We start from the raw sequence: 25,210 nt of genomic DNA, 5'->3' as shown, positions 1-25,210 counted from the left end.
GACTACCTCAACTCCTCAACAGGACAGATTGGACATTATCATATTTGAGGAGCATCCAAGTACAACCTCTTTCTCTGAAGAGTTTATTCCATTTCCAGGCTCATTTATTGAGTTAAAAGAATGGTTAATTCAAATGATTATTTGCTTTATTTGAGTGAGATGATATTATGGTAAGCTAACCTAAACACTAGCTCTGTATTTAACATACAGACATGAGATTGATGCAAATCCTATTCCCAAAGATGTTATTTTAAATTAATTCAAATAATCCTGATACCTATTTTAAGAACTACAGAACCCCTGAGAGGCAAGTGAAAAGAAAATTCTGGTCATCCATTAGACTTAGTCTGATCCAAAATTCTGGTATTTTATGACTTAAACAGGTGGAAAAATGTTTTTTCTTGTCAAAATCTTTTTTCAGGATAATCCTTTTTATGTTCTTTCATTTCTGGTCAGGATCCTTTTTCATAGTGATGGTTGTTGTAATACTTATTTCAGCCACAAGAGGCAAAAGTGGATTTAGAAACACATAAATGATCCTGACAAAAAAAAAAAAATTCATCTGGCAAACCTTTTTACATAAACACACAAGAGAAAACAATTTTTACATCAAACCATGGTACATTTACCAGATTTTATTTTCTCATGTCCCTGAAAAGGCTTCCATAAAGAACTGTCTTGGTCCTTATTTTGGAAGATTTGTTTCTTTTATATGTTCATACAGATCCTACCAACTCACCTGATGCTGTCTATGGCAACTTGTCTCAACGGTGCCACGCAGGATCGAGGGACTGAGCACTTAAAGATAACCAGACATCTGATACCTCCATTGTGTTTCTGTGTGGTTTTTTGCAAAAATCCTGTTAACTAGTATGAAATCTCTAACATTATTGTTTTGGATGTGGAATGGACGAACTGTGTCTGTGCTTCATTCTACGCGTCATGTTTTCACATCAAGAGTGAATGAAAAATATAATAGAGAGGTCTGCAAAATGGTTTCATATTTATTACATTTTCACAATAAACATTTAACATCAGCATCTGATAAATCATCTCTTATATGACACAATTTTGAACCAACACTGTACATGAAGGCAAAACACATCAAAGTTAAAAACCTAAAATAGGCCTTTATTTGAGCTTTAATTTCTCTTTGGACAAGATCATTTCTCTCTATCCATCTAAACCTACCTGTCCCTGATGTGCATTCACCATTTCATTCCACATAAAAGTCCCCTCATTCCAAAAGTCACAAATGTCCTTACTTTTTCTCTTCATAACAATTCTACTTTCTTTTACCTTCACAGAATTTACCATCTGTTTTACTTCAAACCAACCTTTTCAGTGTCCTTGCGCAAGTACCCGAATCAAATCAGGCCTTGCCCTGTGAAAAAAGTGTTTACACTTACACACACAGATTTTAATTTCTCTAAACAACAAGCTGTATTTTTACTTGATTGCGCAGAAGTAAAAGAAAATAAAGTTTTTACCCATGCACACTCAAAAACTGTATCAACAAAAGTATTGCTGCAGTCACAAACCAAGGCAACGGAGGATTTGTCTGAATAAATAATTCAAGAGACCTAGCTTCATCAGTGGGACCAACTATTAAAATGTGATAAAAGGAAAAGTGCACATTGGAGTAGATTATTTGTGGATCAATTCATAATTGTACATACACAGTTTTGGAAGATTAACATCACATTCAATTGGTAGAAACAGAATAATAATAATAAAAAAGGTTATTGTCAACTTGCCAGAAAATATTAGGATGTTATTTTTTCCTTGGATTGCACACCTCTACTATATAATGTGATCATTTTATTTTGGTAGTTAACATACAGGAAGTGAGTGAATCTAGTGAATCTATGAACACCACATTTAAAGGGTTCATTCACCCAAATCAGAAAAAAACACTTTTCTCCTTTACTTCTAGTTGTCTCATACACTCAGTTTGATTTTATATTGTCTGGGTGTAGAGATATCTGTCACTGAGATTTCTGCCTCCAGCCCAACACAGAGGAGGTGAGTGGCATTTTATTTGTTGTGCCCACAGCATTGAAAATAAAAACCTTCATCTTCAGTTTGCCAGGGGTCATGTTGTAGAAGAACATATTGGCCTCTGTGCAGACAGATTGACGAACCAAGTGGACAGACTGATAAACTTTATAAACAAATTGCTATAAACTGGGCACATAGTTTGGGTAATTTCTTTTATACAGGTTCGGGGATCTGGCATTAAGAGTAAGAGCAGGAATTATCTTTGAAAAAAACTGCTTTGAAGTCACATAACATAACATAATAAATTGTCATATCAGCTAAATGAAAACAAAGGCTAACAACTGTAGCAAACATACTTTACTGTAAATAACAAATCACATTACCATAACACTTACACGTTTTTCAGTTTTTTTAAAAAAATATTAATTCTCAATCTCAGATTATGCTGTTCACTCAGTTTAGGAGTTGTTTGGTATATTAATCCATGCACTTGGATTAGCAATCTTTATAGCAATCCATTTTCCACATAATTTATTTTTTTTTTTTTTTGTTGTGTTGTGTTGTTGGCTTCTTTTGAAAGACTAGTGTATAGGATTTAGTGGCATTTGCAGATCACAACTCCCTCACTTCCAAGCGTGAAGGGCAAACAAATGCAAGTGCCTCCATCTAGAGCCAGTGTTTAGTTTGTCCCTTTAAGGCTACTTTAGATTCTAAAGTAAGTACATTTCTAAAGTTTAGAAACATGGCAGTTCAACATAGCAGACTCCATGGAAGGCGACCTGCAGTGTCGGTAGATATAAAAGATTGATTCTAAGGTAACAAAAACACAACGATTCCCATATTCAGGTAATAAATATTATATTCCATTTATGCCAATAGGTACTCTTAAATGTTACACACTGAACCTTAAAATTCAGCTCACAAAAAAATCAATCTCCCAGTAAGAGCAAATCAGATTGTTTTTTGTTTAGTTTTTTGTAATGTGGGCAAATTAGCCCTTGCATTTTAGACTTTTTGACAGTCATAATAAATATATTGACTGTGGTCAGAGAAGTGATGGAGCAACATTTCAATCCAAAACAGTGATCACAGCTTAGCAGTTTCTACATTACAACATTTCAGCAGCTCAGAAGGCAGAAAACTGACTTCCATAATCATAATTCAAACTAAAACAACAACACAGTCTTTAAAATCCATGTGGTTTATCTCTTTAAATATAGTACAATATCTGAATACATGAACACTTCTTATAGACTTTTCAATTCACAACGATCTTTTCAATAGGGTATTCTTTATAACAGTAGCATCATTGTTACTGCACTTATTATAAAAGAATGCTTGATGTTGGGTTAGACTGGACTTTCTAGTTTCTTAGCATAAAGACAGAAAAGTAACATATTTCCAACAGGTGATTTAAAATGAAGGGTAGGTTGGACTGGCCAGCAGATCCGCAGTCTGTGAACAATTTTAAGTACAAAACAATAAATCAGTGTCAAAATAATGACTTACTAACAGTGATACACATAGAAATACATGTCAAACAGGTCACACAGTGGAGTTATCCTAGAAGTCCCTCTTTGCCCTGCCTGCTATGGTAGAAAGCTCCCTTATTAAACCTTTTTAATATTTTTTTTTTTTATTTTTATATTCCAGTAAGAAAAGAGTATTGGCAAGTTTTCTTTCATGTTTTCTTCAAGGTGAATTTTATTTCTCCATGCACTCATGGTACATTTATTGTATGTTATCAAGTTATGTGCTATAGGTGTCTCTATTATGGTTAGAAATGTATTTTAATTGGCGCTAAGATAAATTAAAACATACCTGAAAGAAAACATGAATGCTTTGAGTCCTATTTAGAACAAGGGCTAGTTGTGCACTAAGTACAAATGAGTACAACAAAACAACAAACACTGATCTGACAAAAAGAAAATCATCTGGCAAGTTGATTAGTCAACTGTGTTAAGTCATAAACACAGGAAAGAAACCAATTGAGATCAGGCTTAAAAAATGGATCAACAGAATATTTTTTCTGACTTGCCACTCAGGGCTTCCATATACTGTATAAAAACTGTCTATAGGTGGTCATTAGATGAAATTTTCTAATGTGATATAACATGTTCAGAAATGAACAATGCAGGAGAAGTGCATGATGAGAGATCTCTAGGATGTCAATCACTGTATAGGTTCATTATACAATTATAACATTTCCAGGTATGTCAAAACACGTGGTGGTAAATGCGGACTTTCATGCATTTTGAAGCAATAGTAGTGACACCAATCCAACACATCATAAAAATAATTATGCAATAATGTGTTGTAAAATTACATTACAAAAACTACATGATCTTAAAAATAAAGATTTTTTAGAATGAAACCCTGATCACTTTAGGGTGTGATTGATTACTACCCTAGAAAAGTCAATATAGGCCTATGATTTTATAAAACGCAGCAACAAATACATACTTTATACACATCTTGTACAAGTTAGAAAAGGAGAAACTGGATGTAAATTAGCCCTCTTATACAAGGGCGCTGACCCGTCACCTCCAGCCAATAAAATACACATAGCACAACGAAGAGGCCAAAACCCAGAGCAGTCCAGCATCCATTCAGAGTTCAGCCCTGTTGGGAACCAAGAAAACAAAACACATTAAAATAACAAACAGCCTGCTTTGACTCCTTTCCATGACCCTGTTGCTCCCTAAACAGCTACATTAGAGGAGTACGGAAGCTTAATAGTGACAAAAATATTAAACAATCAGTCAAGCAATATTTAATTTAAGATTTAGGAAGGCCCTGAGAGCAATTTGCAATTCTGTTTTGAGTGCAGATTAGTGATTTGTTTATAATTAGCCTGATAATTAGACTAATTTGCCATTTCATTTTTACTTTATTGTTCTTTCTGACATCATGTTCATGTTAGTCGTTTTCTGCTTGGAAGGGGCATTAGTTTGTCCCAACCAAATATCTGAACCAAAGTCTGGTAAAGGCTATAAACACATACTCCACAATTTGTCATATGAGCAAAGAAATATGCATATTTAAGAGTTGTTAATTATATACAGGTGCGTTTATGTTTTATGTTAATATTGTCATATGTCATTCTTATTATATATTATTTTATATTTTATATTTACTTATATAGCACTTCCCAGAAGCCAGTAGCTCCAGCTCCAGGGTTATACAAGAATGCTGTTATAGTTGGTAATGTTGAAGCAGATGTGTTACAGCTTCTTGGCTTCAAAAAGAATATACTTAATTACAATGTAGAGACAAAAAATTATAATTTCTTCGAGCTGTCAGAAAGATAAGAAGGGATGCAGGTCTGATTTGGACAAAGTTCTGGTCTTTGTCCCAAATCAGATTTTCAGTTTTTGTTGTGATTTTTATTGCCCATGTTTAACAAATATAAAAATCTGGGCATCAGCAGAGCAAAGAGACATAGCAAAATGTGGATATGGATAATGTAAAAGGGAGCATATAATACAGGTATACCAGCTATACTAACTCACTTCTTCAGGTAACCTGAAAGAATATTATGATCGGTTTTACCAAAAGTAGTCAGTTAAACTGAAGTAAAGTTGATTTAACAAGTTCCTGGACTAATATTAGATATTTTTGCTGCAAGACAGAATAATAATAAAAAGGACAACTGCAGAATTTGCTTCCATCAGTCTTTATTTACACTATGCTTGAGGTTTTTCGTCTCAAAATTATTTCCCAGAGATATCCAAGTACAAAGCCTGTCAACCAAATAAAATTCAAAGGATAGAAAATGTAATTTCTCCCAAAACCTCTTTAGTCTGTTAACAGCTTAATTATTAATTCTAATTGCAAATAGACCAGGTATAGTGAGTGAATAGGAGCTGGTCAGTGCTTAGCCTGTAATCATCTATTCATCATCTATTTCAATGAAGTGTGCATGCGCCGACAGTGCATGCTGCCTGTTGCAGTTAACAAATTTCCCCTTGGGGATCAATAAAGTATTTTCTGATTCTGATTCTGTAATGTACTGTATAGCAACATATCAATACAACAAAAAAACCCATAAGAAAAGTGTTAGCATTAAGCTAATGAGCTAAAATAAACATCAGATATGCAATAAAACTTGACTGACACATATTTAACTTACATTATGTATAACACACAAATATCATGATGGATCCTTAAAGTCAAGAACAACTATAAACTGTAATACAGGATCTATGCTAGTTTGAATTTGGCATTTTGACTATATTACAAGACTCAAAATAAACATAATAAATGTTTTCCTGAAAGAAATAAAAGAAGGCATACCATGCCAGAATCATTTTTTTAATTTATAGGCCAAACCAAGAATTGAAGTGCTTTGAGTTACATTTTTTAATCCCATAGAAATCTATAATTCCAAAACACAGCTAAAAACCAAACCAAATGCTCAATTACACACCTACGTGAAGCCAGAGAGTCAAATCCTGTTAAAGCTATAGCTAGAGATAACCACAGCTAGCCTCGACTGACTTTACTTGCCCACTAACTGTTAAATAAACTGATAAATATGGATTTTGGTGAACTAACATTTTTATTATTTAGTTTGTTATCCCACAAATATAAAGCAGAAGCTAAATACAGTCATGAATAATAAATAACAACTAAACTCGTCCAGGTAAAAAGCCCAGTGTTTGCTTAGCAGAGTAGCAGTAACTGCAAGATCATGTTTAGACTCCATAGTAGAATTTGCTGTATTAAGGTGTATTATATTCATTTTAAGGTCATTATTATGAGTATCATTTTAAAAATTTGAGTAAATAGAAAGCTCAGAAACAAATTTTATAAATTAAGAATTACATCCTATGCATCTGTTACAGTTTAACCAGTGAGCTGAAAACAATTCTTTCTCAACTTCAGCTTTTCTGGAGTTACTGTTGTCTTCACTCAAAGTAGTGTAGTGACATTTGTTATTAGCACTAAAAACAAAATACAACTGAGGCTGATGGGAATATTATTATATAATTGCAGGCATTTTTCTCATAAATCAAAGTATAGGTCACGAAAGTCCTGAGGAGCATTACATAATACAACAATACAAATGTACGTAATGTGAACACACTTTGCTGTGTGAAAGTCTGTGAAAGTCTGTGAGAAGGCGTGTACGTATGTGTTAGTATCAGAGAATGACAGCTTTCCTCTGCTCCAGTCCAGATGCACTCTGATCTTCTGGGGTGGCTTCTTTACAGAGAGAGCTTTGTCTGAAGATGGTGGAGAGTATGCTCTGTATTTACCATCGACCAGCACCCAGTCAGAATCTCTCCCTTCCTTGGAACAGTCTCTGCTATCACACCCACTGCCGTCTGCATCACCTCTAACCTCAACATCCCAGCAGTGAGTCCCTGAGTTAAAGCCCTCAGATCCCAGGACTGTGGTGAGGTTTTCAAATCTTTCTGGGTTACTTGGAAGCTGTGTCTCTCTTTCTGTTGTTGTGTGTCTTGCAGTAGTCAGATTTTAGATGGAATGAGGTTTGTATTAGCAGTGTTTGGATCCAGAATCACAGGAGTACAGCAGTCAATGTTCTTCATCTTGTTCCAGATGTTGTAGGTCAGGTTGTAGCTTTGCAGGACTGAGACACTTCCAGCTCTCAGCTCCTTCTCTGTGGATCTGACTATGTCTGAGAGAGCTGCTATGTCTTTACTCAGAGCCACAATCCTTTGCTTCATCATGCCACTATTCTGTGCCTCTTCCTCCCTCAGCGCAGTGATCCTGGCCTCCTCTTCTTCTAGTAGAAACTGGTGAAGCTTCTTAAACTCTTTAATCTTTGAAGAGATCAGGGGTGTGTTGCAATCCATAGATATGGGTGTGTGTCTCTGTCCATATAATAACAATCTGTGTTTCCTGGTTTAGATCATGATAGCAGTGTGCTTGTACGTGCCAAAAGGAGAGGACTGACTGTGACTGTTGCTAACATTCATAGCTGCTTTAAGTCAGGACATCTGATACTGAATAATCAGTGTAATTGAGAGATCAAACGCAAGCGTCAAATACCTAACCCTTTGAGTTAAAGCGAGTAAAGTCTATGATACACACTTGGTGATAGCAAGAATAGCATGCATGCCGGTATCTTTATTAAATAATATAGAAGAATTATGAATTAATGATCACAGATGAATCACCCTCATGTATGAGTCATACATCAATAATAGCCAAATTTTACATGTGAAAACTGGTAGTGCATGGAAAATAGCATATTGTCAATATTTCATAGACCGCCCAAAGTTTCACAAATCGTGTTTTCAGAGGAGCTTATGCCTTAATAAGACTGGTTCCTTTGTTGTTTACACCCTGCTTGATAGTCACAAATCAAGTTTGTCGGGATGTGTCCTGTAAATGCTAAACAAAGACATTTTACTGATCAGGGGTGTGTTTCATACTAAAGCATTGCATTGTACTGCAGCAATATCAGAGTCAGGATTAACATTCTCTCTAAGAGTCCCCTGTAGCGGTGCCATTTATGGCTTATGTGCCAACACAATGATTTCATTGCCAGGAATGAGGAACCCTATGTGTTTAGATTAACATTGACACATTTCAGGAACCAAGCCTAGGCTGAGGCCACCATCACTAAATATAAAAATGCAAACCAGCAGTTGAATTTGTTTTCATATATGACCTATAAATACATTGTGACATAAATAGAAAACAAATGCAAAAGCTGAAGTTTATTTTCAAATTTTAATTTTCTGGTTTAGCAGTCAGTCAATTTATAAATGAAAGGTCTGTTTGGTAGCCAGTTGAATTTTCTTTGTAATTTATATTTTATTTTAACAGATATTTTCTCTCCAGCAAGAATTATTTTTAAAGTAATTAAATTAAATAACACAAGGGCTCTCCAGTAAGAAACTCATACAAAACAATAACCAAATTTGGCATTTGATGTATGTATGTATTCAATTTGAATAGAAATTAATTTCCCTTGTCTTTATTTTGACAGCAGTGATGTATTTTTAAATCTGGAAATAATAATGAAATTTGTTTTAATGGATTTTACTTTTGGTTGCAAATGTGTTTATGCATGGATTTTGTCCTACAACATGCAACCCCCTAAAAAACAGGTCATGAAATTCACTGAATGGTTTCAATTTAATATTGTTAGCATTAGACTTCCATAACAACATTTCAAAACATTAATGCAGGTTGATTTGACACACAATCTTTTATATTTACAAACTTGCCTTCTATTTACCTGTGCACTCATACATTGCAGATTGATCACTGCTCACATACTTTTGCCACTTTTGTATGTGCCTCCATACATTTTGATTATTTTGGAGGAAATGTTACACTATACACTCTAGCATTTGAGTGTCTGTCTCGGCACAAACATTTTGTCTGTTCTAATCACACATATAAACACATATATCTGTTCATTTATAAGAATAGAATAATGGACATATTGTGAATATAGTGATTCAATAAAACATGCATACCAAAATAAGTGGTATTAATATTAAAGAAAAAGACATCTCACTATCATCCTGATAACCAACATGAACATCTTAATAATCTACATCTCCAGCTTTGCAGTGACTTTCATTGGTAAGATCCTCAGTGGCATTGTATTTAGAGTGTTAATGAAGGGAAACAGCCTCTCACTGAAAGTGTGTGAGAAAGTATAAATGTTTGTCTTAGTATCTGAATCAGAGAATGACAGCTTTCCTCTATTCCAGTCCAGATGCACTCTGATCCTCCTGATTGGATTCCTCACTGAAAGAGCTTTATCTGTAAGTGATGGAGAGTATGCTTTGTATTTATCATCGCGGAACCATATTTCCCAGTATCCAGCCAGAATCTCTCCCTTCCTTGGAACATACTCAGCTATCACACCCACTGCCCAGTTTGCATTATCTCTAACTTCAACATCCCAGCAGTGAGTCCCTGAGTTAAAGCCCTCAGATCCCAGGACTGTGAAGTAGTCTTCAAATCTTTCTGGGTTTTTCAGAAGCTGTGTGTCTCTTCCTGTGTTTCTCACACTTGTCAGATCTTCAGACACAAAGAGACTAGATTTTGCAGTGTTTGGATCCAAAATCACAGGAGAATATGTAACCATGTCCTTCATCTTGTTCCAGATGTTGTAGGTCAGGTTGCCCAGGTGTTTGGCCACATCTAGGAGGGCTCCTTTGCCCAGCTGTGGATCATCCAGCAGAGGTTGCTTCTGGACTCTTTTCACTGCAGTCTTGTAGCTCTGCAGGAATAAGACACTTCCAGCTCTCAGCTCCTTCTCTGTGGCTCTGACTGTGTCTGAAAGAACTGCAATCTCTTTACTCAGAGCCACAATCCTTTGCTTCATCATGCCGCTCTTTTGTGCCTCTTCATCCCTCAGCGCAGTGATCCTGGCCTCCTCTTCTTCTAGTAGAAACTGGTGAAGCTTCTTAAACTCATCTTTAATCTGCTTCTCTGTGTTTTGAGCCTGGACCTTGACGTGTTCTGCTGTTTGATCCCAGTTAACTTTAACTTGATTAAAGGTCTCCAATTTATCCTGTAAGGGCTTCAGGGATTTCCTGAGCTCCTCCTTGTAATCCTGTGCAGCTTCATCAAGGGGTCTGAATCGGTGGTTGGTGTGTGTTCTTGAGTCTCGACAGACAACACACACTGGCTGCTGATGGTCCAGACAGAAGAGCTTTAGTTTCTCAGAGTGCAGACTGCAGAGAGCCTCAGACCTTGCAGCAGCTTTCTCTTCCAGAGAAAGTTCCTGTAAGAAGGCTTCACACAGGTTCTTTAATGCCAAGTTACTAGGTGGGTCACTTCTCGAAGATCTTCTTTTACAAACTGGACACTCGTGAATCGTTTTTTCAGCCCACCAGCTCTGCAGGCAGTCTTTACAAAAGCTGTGGCTACATGACAGCAAAACAGGATCTTTGAAGATGTCGTGACAGATTGGACAACAGAAATCCATCTCTGCTTGAAAAACCCGAGCAAGCAGATACTTGCAGATACAAACAGGAAGTCAGTCGGTAAGTTGTGGCTCTAGAAAGTTGCTTTCACTTTGAGTTGTGAATCTTTTAAAACTCTCTGTTAAAGATGTGCAGTCAGCAACCAGTGGGGACAGCAGTATTCCAGTATTCCAAGTAACTCCTTCACTCCTTATTTCTTCTTTGTCAGGGGATGTTTTGGACTTTGTATCCTGTTGTCTGTCTCTCGGTGTGAGACTCTGTCCTCAGCCAACACAGTTTTTCCTGGTTTGTATGAATGGGTGGAGCTTGTCAGCACACTTCTTCAATTGCTAAGCCATGAAGTGTGCCAACAAGGGGTTTGTTGCATTCAAAACCACTGCTCTCACTGTACATTGGGCATTGTATTCTTATGGACTTAACTTCCCCTGAACTGCTGGTTAACAGTCCAGTATGCTAATATGCTGTTTTATTAACTGTCTTTAAAATATAAAAGAAGAGTTTAAAAGTGTAGGATAGAATATAATATAGCTGTGTATAAAATTTGAATTAATGACCCATATTTCTGTGGGACAACAGTTAAATGAATCTTTCATTATGATTTCCATGTTTGAAAATACATCAGTTCTACTCCACTGGCCTGCCAAAGTCACCCATATCTCTCTGACCCATACTGTCAGGCATCAGAGCGAGGAAGCAAAACAGCAAACAACTTGCAAGGACATTTTTTATTTTGACAGTCGTGATGCATTTTTAGATCTAGAAATAAAAATGAAATTTGGATAATTGAATTTTACACTTTCGTTGCATATGTGTTTATGCAAGGACTTTGTCCTAAAACATACAAACCCAAATAAAAAACAATTATAATTGTGTTTCATCATTTAAATGAAATTTTGTTAGCATTAGATTTCCATAACAACACTTCAAAACTTTCTTGATTGTGTATAAATTGAACATGACTGCAGGTTGATTTGATGGAAGCAAATTATCTTTTCTATTTACAAACCTGCCTTTGCTTGTGCTAGACATGTTCTGCACTTACAAATGTTTACCTGTACACTCTCTGATTTTCACCTTGCAGACTGAACATTGCCAACATACTTTGGGCACTAATGTGACTCAGTACATTAGGATTATTTTGGAGGAAAAAATGACAACAACAATTCAGGGTGTTAGTCAGACACACACTCTTTGTGTAAGCTGCCTGTCATGCATTTGTTGTCTGTTCTTATCACACAAATAAACACACACACACATATCTGTTCATTTATATAAATAGAATAGTGGACATACTGTAAATATAGTAATTCAATAAAATATCTATAGCAAAATAAATTGTATTCATGTTCAAGAAAAATACATCTCACCATCATCCTGGTAACCAGCATCACCATCATATGCATAATCATCTACATCTTCAACTACATCCTTCAAGTGACTTTCATTGGTAAGATTCTCAGTGGCATTGTATTTAGAGTGTCAATGAAGGGAAACAGCCTCTCAGTGGAAAGTGTATGAGTAAATGTTTGTATCTGGGTCAGAGAATGACAGACTCACTCTGAGCCTCCTAAACAGGTTCCTCACTGAGAAAGCTTTGTCTGTAGATGGTTGAGAGTACGCTCTGTATTTACCATCACAGACCATATTGACTAGCACCTAGTCAGAACCTCTCCCTTCGTTAGAACAGACTGCTGCTACACTCACTGCCCAGTTTGCATCATCTCTAACATCAACATCCCAGCTGTGAGTCCCTCAGATCCCAGGACTCTGATGTAGTCTTCAAATCTTTCTGGGTTTCTCTGAAGCTGTGTATCTCTCTCTCCAAATCTCACACTTTTCAGACCTTCAGACACAAAGAGACTGTATTCTGCTGTGTTTGGATCCAGAATCACAGGAGTGTAAGAGACCATCTCCTTCATCTTGTTCCAGATGTTGTAGGCCAGGTCGCCCAGGTGTTTGGCCACATCTATCAAAGCTCCTGAGGCCAGCTGTGGATCATCTAGCAGGGGTTGCTGCTGGACTCTTTTCACTGCAGTCTTGTAGCTCTGCAGGAATAAGACACTTCCTTCTCTGTGGCTCTGACTGTGTCTAAGAGAGCTGCTATGTCTTTACCCAGAGCCACAATCCTCTGCTTGATCATGCCACTCTTTTGTGCCTCTTTGTCGCTCAGCACAGTGATCCTGGCTTCCTCTTCTTCTAGTAGAAACTGGTGAAGCTTCTTAAACTCATCTTTAATCTGCTCCTCTGTGTTTTGAGCCTGGACCTTGACGTGTTCTGCTGTTTGATCCCAGTTAACTTTAACTTGATTAAAGGTCTCCAGTTTCTCCTGTAAGGGCTTCAGGGATTTCCTGAGCTCCTCCTTGTAATCCCTTGCAGCTTCATCAAGGGGTCTGAATCTGTGGTTGGTGTGTGTTCTTGAGTCTCGACAGACAACACACACTGGCTGCTGATGGTCCTTCACACAGGTTCTTTAATGCCAAGTTACTGGGTGGGTCACTTCTCGAAGATCTTCTTTTACAAACTGGACACTCGTGAATCGGTTTCTTTGCCCACCAGCTCTGCAGGCAGGCTTTACAGAAGCTGTGTCTGCATGACAGCAGGACAAGAGAAATCCATCTCGGCTTGAAAAACCTGAGCAGAGTATTTATTACTGAGAACACAGCAGGCAGATACTTAGTTAAGATAATTAGTTTATGGCTTTTACTCTGAATCACCTTTCTTCTAAAACTCTCTTTATTAAACCTGATGGGACTCCCTTATTTACATGTGTGGTTTTAGAATCGACAGCCCATAATTCGTATTTGGTAACCAATCTGTATGCTGCGGAAGTTCTGGGCTAAACATATCAAACATTTTTGAATCAAATAAAAAGTGAATTTTAAAATGAGTCACACTATCACCATTATTTAATGTTTAAAAATGCATCACTACCAAGTGGAAACCCATTTTAACTGTCAGCCCTCACTACTGTGTAGTTGCAGAAGGGAGGGTTCCTTCAGACGGACAGCAACACTACAGCAAAGCAAAGGAAGGTGTTGGTATGGGTGTGTGGCTACAGGTTACTGGAAGAAGATGATGTATTATGACTCAGCAAATCCAGTTTAATGAATGATCAAACATCAAGCTAGTGCATGGTGGTTGCACTCTTGGATTGAACAATGTTTATAACAGTAGTCAGAACATTCTTGTCTGTCTTTGTCAAGTTAAGTCAGATCACATCAAATTAAAATTCTTTCAACTAGGAAACAACCAATCAGATAATTGGACATGTTAGTCTTGACAGACAGATGAACCCTTTTTGATACTTTTGTACTCAGGCACAATAATGCTTCCAGCCATAGGTGGCTCTAGTGATATAAGGTGTTGGGCTACTGATGACAAATACAAACTTCATCATGGACCTCAACTGTGAACATTCAACTCTAAGTTACAATCAAATTTTATGTTATCGTTCTTCACACAAACAAATTCATTCAAATTAACATTCATTAGAGTTAGACTCAACCCCGTAATTATATTTCACCAGAAAAGGGTGGGTCAAGGCCAACTTGACCACCCCAAAAAACACAGCACAAAACAGCCTAAAACAGCACATTAGTCTACCCAGACCACAACAGCTTCAGAGGCAGAACAGATCAGCAGTAGGGGACGCCATGGTAGCTCACCTGTTGGAGCTGGTGCCTCATGTACCAAGGCTGAGTCCTTGCTAGAGCATCCATGGGTTTGAATCCAACCTGTGGTCCTTTGCTGTTTCCCATCCCCTCTCTCTCTCTCTCTCTTCCTCTCCCCCCCCCCCCCCCCCTCCCCCCCCAAAACATATTTGTTTTTTAAAAATCAGCAAATATGCAACTTAAAAGAGCGTAACACAGCAGAGGTCACACAAAACAGACATATCGACCCAATTATTAAAAATATATTTAAAGTCACTATTGACATTTTCAAATCTGCGGGTTGTTGCTTTAAAACGTTTTCATCCAACTTCTGTCCAAGTAGGTTTCAAAACAAATCCATCCATAATTTCACAACTTAGCTAATTTTACATTACAAAAAATAATGGGAAAGGTGTGCTCACGTGAGTGACGTGAAACAGAGAAGCTTCCCCACTGGTGGACAAACTCCCTGGTCTATGTTGAATACCAGTGTGTGGGTACTGAATGGCAGATTCAATGTAGTGCGATGCTGACAGCACTAAACCTACGTGAGGTAGCTGGTGAAGGGACTCACTTTTTTCAGTGATCATTTTAAGCTTCCCCTAGCCTCTTAATAGCGCTGCCTATTCTCTCTGGCTAAATGCAAACATCCATATGCTAACATGCTTATAATGCTAACATGCTGACGTCTAGCAGGTATATTTTTTTACCATGTCAGTTTAGCACGTTAACATGCTACCATTTGGTAACTGCCACTAAAAACAAAGTACAGCTGAGGATGATGGGAATATCATTAGTTATGCAGGCATGTGGTCAAAAACCAAAGTATTGGACAAATTAAAACTTTGACCTGGTCGGAAAGTCAGAAGATCACTAAAGTCTGGAGGACTCATCCTCTGGTGAAACCATTAACGTCTATACAAAATTGATCTTTGTTGAGATATTTCTGTCTGGTGGACCTTCCAACAGACCACCTTCCTCAGAGCTACATCGCTAACATGGCAAAAAATGTATAGTTTCTTTTATGTTTTTGAGCCGTTTTAGGTCGTCATACAACTGCAGTTTGATTACACTGTGTCACATAATTTCTGAAAGATCAAAACATTGTTCTGTAATATATCTATTTACACTCTTAGATTTTGCCCATGTGGACTAATCACTGCTTACTTAGTTTTCACATGAATGAACTTCCATAACACAAAACCAGCAACATGTTCTCTCATATCTATAGTTTCAACATTTTGTATTCTTGCAAACAGTCCTGGTAGGTGAAGCATTATCTGTTCTAAGAAAGGACAATGACAGCAAAATCAAGGTTGACCTAATCGTGGCAGCCTAAACCCATTAACTAATGTCCACACTGGAAATGTATAATTTCCTATACAGCACTTAAAGTACAAGCTGAGTAAAGCACAAATCTATTGTTTCAAACTGGTAAAAGCATGAGACTATACAGTGCAAGTAACAAGTTGTTAACATACTTTTTTTGATCGTTGGTCACTCAGGGTTATTCTTTTATTTTCCAGGAAAAAAACCTCAGCAACAGGTTAGAAAGTTAAGGTCTTCATAATTTCTGATACACACATATTCTGGACTGTTAATCTGTAGCTTGTTTCTTGGTCCAGCATTGCCATTACAGACCTTACAGACATTTTATAATGTATTCCTGTGTGATACAATGTGTTTAGCATTTTTTAAAAGAAAATCAACTTTATCTACCAATTAAAGCATGATAAATATGCAAAATCAAAAAATGTTGATTTTGTCATGTGTACGTGTCCTTAATTTTGTATTTCCACCTCTAACAGAAAAAACTTTTCCTTAACATTAATGGGTTTAAAGGCCCCATGACAATAGTTGTTGAGGTACATGATCATTGCTCATTGACTTTCCTCACACACCAGGATTTTTTTGCACGCAGGATTTAAACTACCTTTCACTCAATAGCTCATTTCTGCAACCTGTAGACCACAGACTATCTGTTTACTGTATAAACATAACTGAGCCCTCCAGTATGCGGCTGTCATTCTCAGATGAAGGGGAACTCCAAAAGTTCACCCACATTGCAGACGAGGCTATCTGCTGCTATGCTGCGTGTTGTGTTTATGTAATTGCTGATCAGTGGCCATGTGAACCTGGCTTCTCACTCTCTCTGTCTTTAAATGACTGCTCCTATAAAAAGCCGGCTGACCCCACAGCGACTCTGACCTGCCAGGCAGCCTCTTGACATCCAGCAGCAGCTGAAGCAGTCCGTGTATACACATAACCAACGCCTGCCATCGCCTGACCTTTTACTCCACTGCACATGCTACATCCCCAACGCCACACACACACATTCAAACACCTCGGAAGAATCTTTTATCAGCCTAATCGTCTGTATCACTGCTCTGATATCACAATTCACAGCTTGTGAGTGCTAGCGCCTGCTGAAGTGCTCAGTTGCAAACTTTACAATCACTTCATGTCTTCCTTTTTTATGCATGTTGGTTGCAAAATTTGTAGATTTGTTGTTGTTGTTGCCTAAGTTTCCTGTAGGCTAGATGTTAAACTGTCAGATTGAGAGTGTGCCGCCAATCCAGGTTAGATGAATGGGGGCACTATGGAGGCAAGTGTTTAAAAAAACTAAAATAAATAATCATACAAATAAATACAGACACAATATAAACAATGAAATTCTAAAATAATTATTATTCTTATTTCATCCTCCTTTTTTTCAACAACAGAGTTTGCTGCAAGTAATTTTTTTTAATTTTTACGTAATTTTTACGTAATGCCACTTTTTTCACCACTTTTCATCACTGTGTCAGTGAAGACAAAGAGGGCAGGGCCATTTTGTCCGTATCTATTCATATGTATCAAAATGTAGTATTTATTTACTTAATTTTGAACATTTTAGTGTGAAATAACATTTTCACTACACTGCTAAAATGAAATAAAAATGACTTGAAATATAGATTTTATTGTGAAAAGAGGCAGGGTGAAATACATTTTTATAATAATGAGCTGGATTATTTTACAATTACATGGCTATGTTATATATTTTGTCTGCATTTATTCATATGATTATTGACTTTATAACACCTTATTTAATTTGAACTAATTTAACATTTTTCAAGCTGCAGTAGGTAATTTTACCAAAAATAACTTCTGGTCATATTTGACTACGTTTTCTGGAAAATCTGATTAAAAATCAGGTTCCTCTGGCTCCTCCTAGTGTTCAACATTTACATTTGCAATAATCCGTCACATGTACTGCTGTCAGGATAAAGTTGGTCCATAAATATGATAAAAAGGTATTTTTATAAAAGTTACCTCGTGGAGCTGTAACATTCCATACTTTCACACTGACACTTTGATTTAGAGCTCATACTAGACTATTATAATAAGAAATGCAAATTAATCCTGTAAATGAGTGCATGGGAGGAACAACCAACACACAGCAGAGCTTGTGCCATAGCCCTAGCGGTAGTGGTGTCCTGTTGTGTGCTAAGACTTCCTAAGAGGCAGGAATGAAAAGAGACACCTCTTTCAAACACAGGGTTAGGCTTCATTTTTGCCCTATGGTCACAGCAGAATGGCACTTGATGCTAACAGGACAGTCTGACAGTTGGAGGGGAAAGGTACTTGGGATGCTCAAGTCTTATACTCTTGTGTGACATAAAGTAAGCCTAGACAACAAAACAACAGCAAAATACACCTTATCAATAGCAATAAGAAAACTGAAATGCATTAAATGCAAACTGCCATAGAAGCACATAATGAATACATCCTGGCTCACTGACAGCCTATCATATCCCTTGATAATGGAGTGTGCTATTCATCACCACACCCTTTGAAGTATGCAACATGTTGTCAGTCATGACCACCATCTGTTACATTTCAAGAAACAATCCAGTCCATGATGGAGAGGTATTCAGCAACAATACCGTATGACAACACTAAAATGATTACCTGTGTGCCTTGATAAATAAAACACTTCAATTCAGCCTTTTCTAAAAATAGGTCATCTAATGAAACATCCAGTCAGCCCATCCCAGTGCTATATTAAAGCATTTCAAAATAAAAGGTGCCCCCTAAACATCCTCCCTGTGTGCACACAAATCAATCAATCAAGCACAAAATTCTGGACCCTGTACAAGGGCGCAACTATGGGCCCATCCCCACATCCATGGCTATTCATTCTGTATACTCGATCATATACTGTTGTAATTGTTTTTACACTACTACTGTTCATGCAGTTACCGTCTTGGTTATCAAAAGTTCAAATTACAAATCAAGAAAGTGCAGAAATTAGCTGTGATCCCTTACACATCATATTTAGATTGGTGAATGTATTAAAGTAGCTATTAAAATGAAAACAAATGCTTATTCTTTAAACTACCAACAACACATCAATCTAACGCAATGTGGCACATTATCACTTAATCCACTCAAACCTGATACAAACTGTTAAATGGTCAGAGGTACTCACCTGTCCAGGTAAGCTGCCGTTCATCTGTGCTCCACCACGAAGCTCATGGTGGTGCCGTCAAACGAGGGCGGGGCGATGATCCGGGGTCCCTGTTGGGAGGTAATGCTGATAACCGGCTGCTTGACGCTGGAGAAGCCCTGCATTGGCCTGTTGGCGGCAGCCTGCTGTTGAACCCCGGAGGCCTGGGGAGACTTCCCAGTGGCCATGTAGAAGGGACTCTCCATGTACATGCCCTCAGCCTGCTGCGACGAGGCTTTCTCCATGCTCTCAGCCTCTGACTGCATCGACATCTGTGACTGCACCAGCGTTCTAGCCGGGATCACGGATGGTGTTGGCATGAAGCCCGGGTAGAACATGTAGGTGTGTCCATATGCCCCTGGACTGAGGGCCAACGGTGACATTGGCATGGGCACTGGGGTCATAGGAGGTTGCGGCATGGGCACATCCACATACTGGCCTGTTTCAGGGTCGAAGAGACGCTTGGTGGCCGGCAGCACGGGAGTGTCCACCAAGTAGTAGTTTCCAGTGGTGGGATCCAGGAGCATCTTCCTCTGGGTGGCCTGGTAGGGGTCCAGGGTGGGAGCGGGGGTGATTGCCGGGGAGAAACAGTACACCTGAGGCTGATTGGTGGACATGCCCAACGGCAAGGAGTGGTAGATGGTGGCAGGAGGGATCTCTGGCGAGCGTGTCTCCATCACAATGCTGGAGCGTTTAGGGGATTGGTTATGGTCTTCCCGGCTCCTGAAGCTGGGTCCAAACTGTGCTGAAGGTGTGGCTGGGTTTGTCTGGGTGGTAAAGGTGTACACTGGTGTTTTATCAGCAGATGAGGCTTGCTGGTTGCTGCTGGCGTGAGACTTGACCGGAAGGGTCAGGTAGTTCTCGTTGTCAGCTGAGGTGCTCCAGAGCTCCTGCATGGACCTCTCTAGCTCCTTTGATTCAGCTCCCTCATGTGCACTTAGCTTTGTATGATTGATTTTTAAGGACGCTGGCAATTTTGGGGACTTTGGGACGAAGCTTTTGGTGCTGAAGGGTGTTTGTGTGACAGCATTTGGCTGGGGCGTCCTTGCGCTTGCGGAGGCCTTCAGGCTAGAGCTGATGTTGAACATGTTTTTGTTCCCTGTGGTGCTGGTGGTTTGCACTGACTTAGCAACCCGCCTTTCATCACGGCTGCCGGCAGTCTGAAAGAGCTTGTCCTCTCGCCTCAGCAGGCTGTCAGTGCCGGGGGACGCTGCTACCGCTGGTGGCATCTTGTCCACATTGGACCCCCTCGCTCCTTCCTCCTCAGGTTCTGCGTGCTGCTCGCTGGTTATCAGTGAGAGCACGTGGCTGTCTGTCAGTGGCTCGGGCTTATTCTTCCTTTTCCATTCATTTCTTTCAAATATATAGAGCTGCTCCATGGTTTTCACAGCAGCCTGGAGTTTTTCCAAAGCCCCCTGGTTCGCCATCTTTGATTCAGGTTTCTTATCTGTGATGTCTGACATTTTTTCCTGCCTCTTTGAAGCTGTTCTGCTTTCACTTCTCAATCCACTGTCTCCTTCTGAGGAATTATTTGAGTTAGCTATGGGTGCTTTGTCTGTTGCCCTTTGCAGTGGAGTGCTTTTGGCGCCCTCTGGAGATGATCTGTCTGTGTCAAACGGCTCCGGTTTAGATAACTCCATAGGATTTCCAGATTGTTTACCGTTACTATTTGTATTGACAGACTGACATTTGATCACTATAGGGGACACAGAGTTAGGATTTCGATTGGGCATTTGCTTCTTTTGCTCTGAATAGTTGTCAGCAGAGGCAAAGATGGATTTATTTTCGTTGTTATCCAAAGACACAAAGTGATAGGAACTTTTAACCAATTTACGCACGTCTCTCACTTGGTGTATGGGCGTCTGCAGTTTTCCTTTATTATCTCTAATGTCTCTAACCATGAAATGCGGCACTTTATCTGAGCACTCACCCTTCAAAGCTGCAGCCAGCGCCTGGCATTTGAAGTCATCTGTTCTGATGAGGTTGGATGTGTTACAGCCTATATTAGGAGCGCGCAGTTTGGAGACGCCAAAAGCCTCTGTTTTATTGTCTCTGACACTCCGTAAGTTAATTTTAATTTCCGGAGATTTAGATGTAGTCACGCTCCTGGAGTCTGCGATGTATAAAGTGTTGTCAGAGCGCAGTTGTATCCCTCCTCCGTCTCCACATGGAGAATAATTCCTGTTCTGCAGCTGCTGTCCGAACTCTCCGTCACTGGGCAGCAGTTGGATACTTGGCACAAACAAATGGGACATTTTAGTCAAATTGCCGCTGCACGATGAGTACTGATCCCCCTCGCCCTCTTTGTCGTAAGCTGAAAGCGGCTTCTCCTCTGGAGTTTGATCGTTTTTATTATCCTTTTGAAACTCTATCTCCCCGTCCTTCCAGCATCTGAATGCGCTATTTTGGCTGCGAAGCAGCGTGCTTTTGGACGCTTCCAATGTGCCCTTTTTAGTATCGATTCCAGCTTCATTTGCCGGTTCCAAATTAGTTTCTGGTGCGGGAGCGGCCGTGTCTTGTCTCCGAGTGTCGCTCTTGGTATCACATGAGCCGCTGTCCACAATGTCCCCTAATTCATCCAAGCACATTATAGTGTAGTCAGAGCTGCTCTCGGAAAACTTGGAGCTCTGTCTGTGCAGCTCCCTGCTCCCCTTCCCCCTGTCGCTCTCCTGGTGCAGAAAGCACGGAGAAGGTGTTTGATGCGGCTCACTTATCTCCCCTCGTTCCATCTTGCGCTCCTGCTCGAACTGCATCTTCTTAGAAATCACATTTTTGATCAGGCTCGAGGCGAATATGGCTTTCTTGTGTGTGTCTTCCATGGTTTTGGAGGGCGGCTGGCTGGCCCCTCTCCTCTGGTCGCTTGGCAAACTGTTGGTAACTTCATCCGTGGAACGTGATCCTGCGGCGTTTTGTGCAAAGTTAGTGCGTCTTTCTCCCTCAGACATCCCTGATTTGACATTGCAACGAAAATTCAGAGTTTCTGTGAGTCTGATCACCCCACTGTGACCTGGACTGAATTTCCCCATCAACTCTATTTTATTTGTAGATGATGATGCGCCGTGGGGATTGCCACTCAGAGTGAAGATCTTGCTGGTGGGCGGTTTGATGCTTGCCAGTGCAATGCCCTTATAACCTCTATTGTCTACATTTTTGGCGATTTCAAATGAGGCCGTTGAGTTTTGATGGGAAACCACACTTTGGTCCAGTCCCTGTGACACATTCATATTGCCATACTTCAGGTCGACAAACGTGGACCACCTGTTTATGCCTATCCCATGCTCTGATGCAGAGGACTCACTGGAGGTGCTGAAATTAATGGCATCAAAGTAAGGGTAAGCCAGGCTCTTGAAGGCTTTGGCTGTCAGGTTGCGCACCTCCTTGTCAGCGTCGTCCAGCTCGCTGACAGCGCTGGACGCACCGCTGGAGTACCCGGTGACCTCTTTTCCCCTCAATTTGCGGCCAAAGTGTAAGCGTCCGGGCGCGGCTATGAAACACTTCGCCCTGTCACACAACGTCTCTGCCTTCCCATCAACTCCCCTAAACACATAGCGGCTCATGTCTCCGGAGCGCCTGGCATGATAAAGAATATTTCCCTGTTCTTGGATAGGGTCATTTATAGCTCGAGAAGTGGTTCTGATTGACAGGTGGATCTGCCCCGCACTGTTGCCACTGCACTGCTGCTGCTGTGGCTTTGACACACTCTCATCTGAGCTGGTGAACTTGGCCGCGTCGCACAGATCACTTTCAAGCAGAGTGCTGACTGCTGCTGCGCCCTGAGAGCGCGGCTGGCGGCCGTCCCCCCTCTCCCCCGCCGCTCCATCAGCGTCAAAAGACGCGTAATCGACAAAAGAGTACACCTGGTTGTCATCCTCAATGTCCCAGCTGGTGGAGGAGCCCGCCCCGAGGTCGTAGTCCCCTTCATGATCGGAAAGCTCCGAGAGCTGGATCTCGTGCGTCGTAATGTAATGGGACTCGTCCTCCGTTACGCACTGGGCGTAGTCGCCGCAAAGCACCAAACTATCATTATCATCCTCCTCATAATCATCCGACTCACTTCTCCCGCTCCAGTAATTATCACTGCTGTGTAATTCCTCGTCTCCTGGTGTGTTTTTGTTGTCTTCTTTTTTGGGCACCTCGGGCAGCGTTATGACGCGCTCGCTGTTATCTCCTGGTTTCGGGCGATCATCTGACTTTGCGTTAAGACGAGGGCGATCTGAGGACGAAGGTGGATCAGAGGGACCCTCCTTGACATATTCTGTATATTTACCAACTCCAGAATCCTCTTTCTTTTTAGTTTCAGTCTCAGTTTTAATTGCCAACTCTTGTTTTGGTTCCGCTGCGCGCGGAGCTCCGGGTGCGCTACTGTTGATAAGCACAGACATTTGCTTTCTGTCACCAAAGCGACAGTCTTTCTCCGGTTTTGCGCCTGTGTTCACGTCCACTAACTCCAAATCGACATAGTTGCTCTCGTCTTGCTTCTCCGGGGCATCCTCTTCTCCGTGCGCCAGTTTTTGGAGCAGATCTTTGACCCACCGGAGAGTAACCGGTGTCTCCACACAGCTTTGCTCAGACTTCATAGCTGAACCGGCAGGTTTAAGTTTACATTAGGTGCTTGGCAGGAAAGAAACGGCAGAGATGGAGCCCCCCAGGAGTCCCCAATCCTTCAGGCTGAGATGGTCCTGCGCGCAAAGCTCCGTGTCCGGTTAGACAGACAGTCTGATGACACGGAAACGCTCCAGGCATTCCAGTTCACCGCGAGATGAAGCCTAAAGCCGAGGATCTAAAAAGGACCAGAGACATTACTAACTACTGTCTAGGCCACATGGTTCTCAAGCTGCGGTTGAGGGACCAATAGCGGTCGTTGAGAGGACTGCCCTGCAAAATGAGTTAGGCTATTAAGGTTGTGGGTTATTAAATATCATTATTAATACTCCCCCAAGAAAGATCACAACTACGGAGGTGCATAAATCCACTTACTTTACATTATTGGGTTTACATATTAATAAAATAATTGCAGTCATTTCATTTCTGACTTAAAATAAACGTTATTAGTGAAAACCGGTGATAGAAAATAACTACTAGTAAGTACGTTTGCTGTATGTCAGTACAATGGAGCTACTTGCACTTGGAGTGCTCCCATGTTATGCTCTACTCCATAACATTTATCTGACAGCTTGGCAACATGTGATCAGCTTCTTAAAAAACGTATTTTCAAGCTACTTTAGTCTGCAACTGAGTCTCTGTTGTCCTATTGTTTTCTTTGGAAAAGTCAAATAATCAGTGCATGAAGAATATTCTATATGGTTTTTGATACAGTCTTGAGATACAGACAATTGGAGATCTCCCTTAAAATTTAAAATTCAAGATACTTGTTTTAATGGCAGCAAGAGCAACTGCTAACAGATGTTAAACATGTGTCACCACCCTTAAGACTTTGGATTGGTTCTGCAATGCAGGTATTTTTTTTTTTTAAACACTATTTGTTTACAACCAGTTTTAGCAACAAAAGCTGAGAGGAAGTCCTCAGTATCAACTGAGCGAAGCGTTTAGAGACTGAGAGTCCAGTCCTATTTAGAACACCTTGTTCTGAGACTAAGAAAAGTGGATCACTCGATTTTTTTCTCTCACTTGCTTCTCAGGGCTTCCGTAGATTTACTTAAGTAAATCATCTGAATACTTCTTCCTGCCCTGCTGGTAAATAATCACATTTAACAGATTTCCTTCATACTGAAGTGTGGAGCATAAAACATTGTAACATTCGCACTTACTGACTTACTCCATGTAACTATGTACCTATGAAAACCTTGTCACATTGGTTGCCCTATCAAATCTGGTCTAACATAAGGGGCAGTTGACACAAGAAGCCGACTGACTGGTCCATTCCTCCCTGACCAACAGATAACATTTCCGTGCGGACAGACGGCTCACTGGCTGTTTTTAAAAATACACCTAGAGCTCAAATATAGGCACCGTGATAAAATGTGAAAACTGCAGCTATGTTAGACAGGAGGGAATGTGTGTGGGGTTTTGTGACACCTCAGATGAAGGCTGTCTGGCAGATAAACACCCAAGTGACAACAACTCAGCAACAACACACCCCCATGAGGAGAGAGCCGCTGTGCACGTTTGACTGCTGAAGCTCTCGT

The 25,210-nt window shown here is 40.1% G+C and overlaps 2 protein-coding genes across 2 annotated transcripts; both read right to left on the bottom strand.

Annotated features, from left to right (window-relative positions):
* Positions 1 to 984: 984 nt before the first annotated feature.
* Positions 985 to 23,641, bottom strand: cunh4orf54 (chromosome unknown C4orf54 homolog). Its single transcript, XM_051375457.1, has 2 exons — positions 19,047 to 23,641; positions 985 to 4,623 (listed from the first exon to the last, which is right to left on the bottom strand). The coding sequence occupies exon 1, from the start codon at positions 23,639 to 23,641 to the stop codon at positions 19,067 to 19,069; it is 4,575 nt and encodes a 1,524-aa protein (XP_051231417.1). The 3' UTR covers positions 985 to 4,623; positions 19,047 to 19,066.
* Positions 6,975 to 13,283, bottom strand: LOC127379219 (nuclear factor 7, ovary-like). Its single transcript, XM_051428563.1, has one exon. The coding sequence runs from the start codon at positions 10,925 to 10,927 to the stop codon at positions 9,539 to 9,541; it is 1,389 nt and encodes a 462-aa protein (XP_051284523.1). The 5' UTR covers positions 10,928 to 13,283; the 3' UTR covers positions 6,975 to 9,538.
* Positions 23,642 to 25,210: the final 1,569 nt, after the last annotated feature.

This window comes from Dicentrarchus labrax, unplaced genomic scaffold (assembly GCF_905237075.1).
Source record: "Dicentrarchus labrax unplaced genomic scaffold, dlabrax2021, whole genome shotgun sequence".
Lineage (NCBI taxonomy): Eukaryota > Metazoa > Chordata > Actinopteri > Moronidae > Dicentrarchus > Dicentrarchus labrax.
Note: the sequence above shows the minus strand (reverse complement) of the source record. Positions and strands in the feature narration are given on the sequence as shown.